Source organism: Homarus americanus, unplaced genomic scaffold, assembly GCF_018991925.1.
Source record: "Homarus americanus isolate GMGI-L3 unplaced genomic scaffold, GMGI_Hamer_2.0 scaffold32583, whole genome shotgun sequence".
Taxonomy (NCBI): Eukaryota; Metazoa; Arthropoda; class Malacostraca; order Decapoda; family Nephropidae; genus Homarus; species Homarus americanus.
Genome location: NW_024713129.1, coordinates 20,024,060 through 20,033,315, shown reverse-complemented (window position 1 = coordinate 20,033,315; position 9,256 = coordinate 20,024,060). Strand labels below are relative to the sequence as shown.

General features: G+C 40.5%; 2 protein-coding genes across 2 annotated transcripts; both read left to right on the top strand.

Moving 5' to 3' along the window:
• Positions 1 to 261: 261 nt before the first annotated feature.
• LOC121869037 (cuticle protein CP1499-like) lies at positions 262 to 1,623 on the top strand. The gene is made up of 2 exons (XM_042370124.1): positions 262 to 364; positions 937 to 1,623. Exons 1-2 carry the CDS (start codon positions 353 to 355, stop codon positions 1,531 to 1,533), a joined length of 609 nt encoding a protein of 202 aa, XP_042226058.1. The 5' UTR covers positions 262 to 352; the 3' UTR covers positions 1,534 to 1,623.
• Positions 1,624 to 5,614: 3,991 nt separating this feature from the next.
• LOC121869023 (cuticle protein CP1499-like) lies at positions 5,615 to 7,138 on the top strand. The gene is made up of 2 exons (XM_042370098.1): positions 5,615 to 5,712; positions 6,431 to 7,138. The coding sequence occupies exons 1-2, from the start codon at positions 5,701 to 5,703 to the stop codon at positions 7,025 to 7,027; spliced, it is 609 nt and encodes a 202-aa protein (XP_042226032.1). The 5' UTR covers positions 5,615 to 5,700; the 3' UTR covers positions 7,028 to 7,138.
• Positions 7,139 to 9,256: the final 2,118 nt, after the last annotated feature.

Sequence of the window (9,256 nt, the reverse complement as noted above, 5' to 3'; positions counted from 1 at the left end):
CGGCCACTGGGCAAGTTCTTGCGCACTCCTCGCGTCACGCTCTTCTTGACACAGAAAAAAAAAATGTCACTTAGTTTTCTACTTCCTGTTGGACCATTATCAATAAGATATTTAATATTCTTATGTGTATCTTGGGTATTTAAAAGTTAATTGTATGGAAAATGGGAACAATATTCAACAGAATTGTCCGATGACAAAGCCAAAGGGAGGGGCTTGATATGGGAGGGCGCGTGGTGGAGTTTCTCAAGGTCGGGAGTTGTGCCCCAAGGCCACGCTCCAGGCTTCGGGTATATAGCAGCTGCCGGACTCCCACTCACCACAGTACGGTTCCCGGCACTTATACACACACATCATGCGGGCTCTGGTAACTATCAGGACTCTTTAGTTTTCATTTGATTATTTCGAGTGACTAATTCACTTCAGACTGAAATATGTCATATGGTCTTTCAATGGCACTTGTGTAATTGTTGAATATTAAAAAAAAAACCATTATTTGCATATAATATAGAATTTTAATAGGCAAAATTTGTGATACCAATGAAAAAAAAAAATAAATAAATATATATATATATATATATATATATATATATATATATATATATATATATATATATATATATATATATATATATATATATATATATATATATATATATATATATATATATATATATATACGCTCAAAGCGTCCACAGTGCTTGTCTCCATCTCAGCTGTTCAGTTCTACTGGGTCTGAATGTCAGAGTTCAGCGTGCATCCACTTTCATTCATAGATCTTTGCCCTAATCAGTGACTAATGTAACTTTATTCTTATAAAGTTACATGTCCCAGTAGCTTTAGTATACTGGTTATTTTAAAATATTAACAACATTAGTGTTCCACTACAGGCAGGAAGAGTGAGGGGGAATACATTGTAATATCTACCTCGCGTTTCAGGTTGTTTTGGCAGTGGTGGGCGTGTGCTCGGCTGTACCCTTCGTCGGAGACACCCCAGAGGTGGCGGCAGAGAAAGCTCGATTCTTCCAGGCTTATCGGGCTGCTCAGGCTGCTGCTCAGCCCCAGTACAACGCCATCCCCCACCAGGCCTACAACACCGGTCATTACAACCCCTCTCACCACAACCTTGGGCACTACAACCACGCCCCGGCACAGCCCAAGTGGACTGGTCCCGTAGCTGCCACAGTCCCCGCCGGTGTTGACGGTACCATCACCCCCGTGTCTGACACCAGGGACGTTGCTGCCGCTCGCAATGCCTTCTTCAACGCCTACCAGGCTCAGGTGGCTGCCACCGTAGGTGCTGCTCCCCATCATCACGGAGGTGCTGTCCACTACCAGGCTGCTCCCACCTACACCCATGCTGCCCCTTTCCAGCCCAAGTGGACCGGCCCCGTGGCTGCCACCATTCCCGCTGGACTCCCCGGGGCAGGCAGCCAGGTAGCTGACACTCCTGAGGTTGCTGCCGCCAAGCAGGCCTTCTTCAGCACCTACCAGAGGCAGGCAGCAGCAGCGGCACCACCAACCCGATACTATTGAACCGTACTGTGATAATTAGATTTACCCACAAAATTTATGTAGAACAAAAATAATTTAAAACCTATAAAGAAATATATAAAAGAAATATGATTTACATGTTTATTCTTCCCTTTGACTGCAAAACAAGTCGTGCTCGAGGAGGATAAAGTTAAAGTTGTCTTTATTTCGTGATATTGATGTTAACGTGTAAGTCACCCGTGCTGTCGATATAAAAAACTGAACAAAGTCTCATTTATAGATAAACATTTTATTGTCGTAGTTACATCTCATTTATGTAGACATGTGCATAAATATATTTGGTGCGAAATGGCTTATATAACTTCTGAAATTAGGATGTTTAGTGTAAGTCTTGAAAACAAAACCATCTTGTTAGAGACGAGATTTAGTGATAATTAGTTACTGGATGTTAAGCGATAGATCAAGGGGCTCTATCAAGCTAGCACCTCAATGTTGTTGACCCTTGGGTGTGTGAGGTTGTGTCTGTGTGTATGGTAAGAATGATATCTAGTATGTGTTAGGTTAGGTTTGAATTTTCATACATATCATGGTGAATTTTCAAACCATAGAGACAGACACATGAGGTACCATCGTTACACCTGAAAAAACAATATGGTGACAACGTTAAGCCTGTTCTATGATGATGTCTAACAACTTCTTCATTAGTCATCACAGTTCATCCCTCCGAGTCACCATGTAATTCCTCTACCAATTAATGTTTTAATGTTCCTCGGATTGTTTTTGTTACGTTTTTTTCTATTAGCCATAAATAAGAAAACATAAGAAAGTCCTTAATGAGTATAAATTAGACAAGTAACAAGAATCAAAATTTCCTTCCCAATGCCTTACAAAAGACACAGCAGCGTCTGTTAAATGTGTTTCATCTAAAGACTCTACGATTAAGTTAGGCAAAAAAATAAATACGAAGAAACTTTAGATCTAGGTGACAGTGTTCCTTTATTATGCAGTTCAGTTCACTCACATGACCAGTAACAGCTGATCATTAGTCAGTCAAGTAGCTGAGCAATATTTATACTAAAACCCAGATAAAAATAGAGAAACAGTGAACACCAAAACGTCATCAGAACATCCCTGAACATCAGAGCGTCAGCAGCACTTTCCTGAACATCAGAACGTCAGCAAAAATTCTTTGAGCATCACGCCGTCAACAGAACTTACCTGAAAACCATACCATCAGCAGAACATCTCTAAACACCAGGGCGTCAGCAGAACAACCCTGAACACCACACCTTCAGCAGAACTTCCCTAAACACTAGAGCGTCAGCAGAACTTCCCAAAACACTAGAGCGTCAGCAGAACAACCCTGAACACCACGCCTTCAGCAGAACTTCCCTAAACACTAGAGCGTCAGCAGAACTTCCCTGACAGAAGCGGAACAAAAATAACTACAGCCAACCCACCAAAATGTTAACACCTCGGTAAGTGCCAAGTGAGTTTCCATGACCTTTTCAGTTTTATTCAGCTAAACAGGAGAGTTGCGGGACCTAAGTGATGCAAAGGTTAACGTGGACGAAATAGATGATATAAAACGCCTGTAAAGACTCATTGTGTTCTTTTATAGTAGAGATTATTACAACCTAGTTTTCCTACATATTAATAGACCCGTATACATGGGAGGGGGTAATACCAAACAAAGGAACGTTTCTGGTTTATAAAGGATTTAAGACACCACCTGAAGATAATCCCCCAACTTATATTACCTGATAATTAAGCACCTGAACGCTAACTAGTTTAGGGTAGCGGGGTTAATGTTCAGGTGAAATGACCTGGGAAAATTTTCTTCATGTAATTTGACATAACAAATACAGTAACTTAGTATCGCTACATATTACCCCCCTGAGCGTGATGTAATAAAATTTTCACTCGAGGACAAAATCTAGCATGATTACTTGGCCCGGGTCAAAGAAAAACAAACTCTCTTTCACAGGCGCGCGCAAGTGGACGGTAACACGCTTAGTGCCAAAGAAAATGGGAGGAGCTAGTCACCCCCATTCTCTTCTTGGGGTGGACTTGAGTATACGGTAGACCTTGTGCTAGATCACTGGCCCTGGTTGTTCACCGTCACTCTGGCTCCTGTGATTGGAAAGTCCGTTTTAGACCCAGTAGAGATTATGAGTAAGGTAATGCTGAGGGTTTTACTCTCTTCTACTGGTTTAATTTATCATTAATTAATATTAATCCTTGGAGTCACTCTTGTTGTAACATTATGAGATGTTCTTATTACTACCATGTTATTATACTATTCCAGATGTTACTAAATGTTACATAATACTTCCTTGAGATAAATGTATAGTATATATCAAGTGCCTAAAAGAGAGCTCAGGTTCTCAACTGGCTCAGCCATGTTCATATTGTTATTATTATCCACTCTGTATCTGTGTTTTTCTGGCTAAATAAACTGTTTAAATTCAATAGTCGATCCTTCTTGTGAGATAATTTTTCATTTTCACCCAGTCATCATGAATACTGCAGAAGGCTTTTAACTAATACATAGACAAATTACGACCCTTCAGGCAAAAAATGTAAAGGGCTGCCACTAAACTAATGTGATCTAGCTATCTAGAGCAGAGGATTATAAAACCATCAAATTCTCGACCCCAGTTGGAAATAATTCTTGGATTACTTCAACCAAGCCCAGGAGTTAACTTATCATGAATGCCGATTATACGAAAAGAGTTTTGCTAATCTATAAATATTGCAATCAGAATAATAGTGATAAATGACAATAATAATAAGTTGGAGTCTGTAGGCGTTTGGGAATACATTATGTTTTCGACTCAGCGGAAGGATAGATACAGCATCTATCCTTCCGCTGAGTCGAAAACATAATGTTTTCCCAAACGCCCACAGACTCCCGCTTAAATATCATGGTCGTTGATATCGTTCCAAAAGGCAAAGTGCTAAGTTCCTGCAGCCTTACATCAGCCGCTGATGATGATGAGATGGAAAAAAATTCATCAAATCGTCAAATTTAATCTGATCAAGTCTATCATAGATATTTAAAAAAAACCCTCTTTAGCGGGTCAACTTCCTTGTGAACGCCTTCAAAAGCTTCTGCGTTCACAAGTGGGAGAGGCAACGGACACTATGGTGCCTCTGATTCCGTTATATCCGCCGACTGGAGTAGAGATCAACATATAATAGTACTAACGCGAGACTTCTACTGAGATATTATGAAAACGTTTGAGTTGATGTAAGTCTTCTTCAGTTTCCTCAGACATACCTTCGGAGGCAATGGTCGCAAACTTGAGACACCAAGAAACTAGACTAAGTTACCGTAACATACATTCTCCTTAAGAGCTGTGAACTATTTATATTATCTGTTGATGTAAGTAGTGCCAGAGTACACCCTGAACTTCGTCAAAGGTCGACACAATAACTGTAGTACAGAACATCCTATGAAATTTCCTGCCACACAGAAGGGTGTAGTTCAAAGGACTATTTGGGCGTCCTGAAAAGGATAGTAAGTTCATAAGTCTTCTAAACAACTGTTCCGTAAGATCAAGTATCCGTTTACTCTTTCTTTTTGACTCGTAAAAATACTAAGCAACAATCGTCGCTTATGTTGTGTTAATTAACGCTTGTAAAGAACAAATAATTCATTACAGATGAGAGACAGGTATCTATCACTAAAGGTAGCCAAATCCCCCGTTGCATAAAAACCCTAAATTGCCATAACTTTGAAAAACAATGAAGAAAAAATACGACTGAGGAACTTGTCCAAAACCTCACTGAATTACATCCACACACTAAGTTTTAACTAAATCTACTTTTCTTTGCACCAGTAACTGCGTGCACAAACTTCAAAACACACACACACTCCTGGAGACTCGCCCTGTCAATGTTTCTCTCTATAGGAGTGGCGTGGAACTAACAACCAATATTGTGTTGACTACTAACACTGTGAAGAAGACGATGACCACCAAGTCATCCGGCCCCATAGCCCCTCACACTGGACCATCGATGAACCAAAAACTCGCTTACACACACACACATACACATATACACGCGCGCGCGCACACACACCCTCACATGCACACACCCCCACCCTCACACACAGCTGACCTTGTCGACACAGGCTCGGGTATAAAGGCGGCCAAAGACCCACAGCCAACACAGTACGGTTTCCTACTCTCACACACCAACATCATGAGGGCTCTGGTAACTATCCCGCTGTGGTTAAGTATATTGAAGAACATCTAGTGTAACTATGTTACTGGGCATCTAATATACACTGCATTTTAAATTATTTTTAATTCTTGCATAAATAATCAGATTTTCTTAAATTTAGATTACTGCATCATTATTCTGAGTTGAACTGCTGATGATGAATAGGAACTTTTATTCATATAAAGATAGTTCATAATATAATTTTGTGGATTTTAAGAGTCCTGTTGAAAAAATGGAAAAACAAATATTTATTTTCCGGCATTTATCTAATGGGTAATTTAATGCTTAAATTATTAATTAAACTTTAAGTTTCAAAGATACATGAGTTTTTTGAGAGATGAACACGTTGATTTACGGTAAAAAATTGTAAAGACTAAGCTTTATCAATACCATTTTTTTTACATACATCATAAGAATGATCCGCCAAACTACTTAAAAATCTAATTCTCATATACTTGTTGAATGAATTATATAACATATGAAACACTCAGTAAACTCTGCTGACTGTTTGAGAAAATTTTAAACTTTGTATATTAGTTTTCTACTCAAAAATCATTTCTTGACAGTTGATACTGATTCTTGTAACTTCATTAAATTTAAAAATTCATAAATTTTATTCAAATCTTATACCAACAAACTGAAAAAATTATTATATTATTTCTTACAACACTAAACACTAGATAAAGCTCACTATAAATCCCTTCTACAGGTTGTTTTGGCAGTGGTGGGCGTGTGCTCGGCTGTACCCTCCATCCGGGACACCCCGGAGGTGGCGGCAGAGAAAGCTCGATTCTTCCAGGCTTACCAGGTTGCTCAGGCTGCTGCTCAGCCCCAGTACAACGCCATCCCCCACCAGGCCTACAACACCGGTCATTACAACCCCTCTCATCACAACGCTGGGCACTACAACCACGCCCCGGCACAGCCCAAGTGGACTGGTCCCGTAGCTGCCACAGTCCCCGCCGGTGTTGACGGTACCATCACCCCCGTGTCTGACACCAGGGACGTTGCTGCCGCTCGCAATGCCTTCTTCAACGCCTACCAGGCTCAGGTGGCTGCCACCGTAGGTGCTGCTCCCCATCATCACGGAGGTGCTGTTCACTACCAGGCTGCTCCCACCTACACCCCTGCTGCCCCTGTCCAGCCCAGGTGGACCGGCCCCGTGGCTGCCACCATTCCCGCTGGACTCCCAGGGGCAGGCAGCCAGGTGGCTGACACTCCCGAGGTTGCCGCCGCCAGGCAGGCCTTCTTCAACACCTTCCAGAGGCAGGCAGCAGCAGCGGCACCACCAACCCGATACTATTGAACCGTACTGTGATAATTCGGCCAATTAGTATATAAACTATAAGAATATATAAAACAAACCATATGTACATTTATGTAAAAAGAAAATTGATAAGATAAAACAATGAATTACTTTATGATAATCTTTACCCTCCAGCAACTACTTAAAGTAAATGAAACCACGAAGGTTTCAGTCAAACGTCCAATAGAAACACAACCTCGACTCATCAGAGCTGATGATTCTATAAAGTGCCGAGAAAGATCAGCAGCAAATATATCTTGGCTAGCACCACATTTCTTCTTGAAATATCACGTTTCTTTGTGGTAGTTACCAGAGCTTGACGCCAGCAGTATTCATTGACGGAGACTCATCACTAAAATTGGATAAGGTTGTCTAGCATACTAAGTCTAACACCATAAAGAAGAAGCTGTATTCGCCATAGTTAGGGAGATGTCAACTTGAAGATCTGAAATGCGAATGTTTAGTGTAATCAATTTTGTTCAGCCATACTTAAAGGAACAGAATCGCTTTACATACTAGTGATGTGTTCCAGAAACTTAGGAATAACAGATTATCCTGTGAGTATGATACAGGATCTGATAGTGAAAGGGAATTTGACCCCGATTTTTTTTTCGCGGTACACTCGGAAACCATATTCTCTAGCCCACCTGGGTCGGTGCTGGAGGTTAGTACAGTGTCCTTTCTGGATGGGGGCCCACTCTAACGATCACGAGACAACACATGCACGAACACACACAGTCATAGTATGGCTGTATAGATGATATTATGTATGAATATTGTATATGGCATTATATAATCTGCATTATCTTCATTATATATGAACACAAAGAAAAATTACCATAGGTTGTAGTTACAAAAGTATGAATGGAAATAAACACTTCCAAACCACCCAGTGACTCCACACAACGTTTGCAGTGCTTGTGGCCAGACTGGCCAGACCTGTTTGGACTTACTTCCTAGCCCCCATTAGTCCCTGTTCACCTAGCAGTAAAGTAGGTACCTGTTGTAAGTCGAAAGTTGCGAATTCTTATTCAGGGAGTTGTTGGAGCTTCCAATAACTTGATGACATAAACCACTGACTCTTCAGGCTTCTACGCCCTTGACTCTACAGGCTTCTACGCCCTTAACTCATGAGACATAAAGCCAAGCATGAACTTAGCATACTTCCCTGTTGGGCGCTGTAAACGCTTCTGCTCTTCACCTTACACAAGGATGTAGGGGGCCCCGAAAAAAACAACTGGCCAGACCACGATGATTCCACCACACCCCATCTATATCTTTTATTTCCTATCATTCGCGTAACTATATGAAAAATTGTGTTTAATTTAACTATATATTTCAAAAACCTTAAATTACATGTGGATCAATCATTCCTCATTTGACACACTTATAGTGTAATACTTTGACCATCCCACCTGGGCACATGGCTTCACTAACATTACCATGTTATGTTCATCGTGCTCTGTATCTTGGTAACTAGTCATAGTATCAATACATGACAGTGTTATTAGTATAATATTGTAACTTTTGCCCTACAGTTATTGTTGTAAATCATGGACAGGAAGGATACATAAATTGAAATATCAATTGTATGTTTCGCTCAACGCCACCCCAAGTCAGACAACGCGTCACATAAAGTTACACTGTGTGTGTGTGTGTGTGTGTTCCGTAACATTAAGCTTCATCCTCAGTAGGTAAGATGTTTCATAAAGAGGTTTCACCCATTCGTCATTGTGAGCATCGTCCCAGAGCACATTGTTTCCATCAAAACCATGGTTCATCCTTATTTCCCTTCTTCCATGTAACTACATCCATATGGCTAAGTGCTTGCTTTTCATTTCTTTATTTACCAAAATAATATGGATCAGTTACTCGTTATTTAACACATACATGCACTTAGAGCATCAAGATTGTTTTGTCGGCATGACCAGTGGTTAATTGAAACACCAAAAATATTTTTCACATTTATTATGCATAAACATTGCAAACATATCTATGTGATTATTGTAGTATATAACATATATTTAATATCTGGACAGATTCCCAAGAGTTATGCATATTAATGCATAGATTTTGTAAGCATATTTATGTGAAGTGACGTAAAACCACACAGTAAAATACCTGGACAAATTCCCGAGAGTTAGGAAACGAAGTCCATGTGGCCCCAACGAGGTTACACCAGAGAGTTAACTCCCCCGCCACCCCCTACAAGGCACCGTCGTGGGCGGA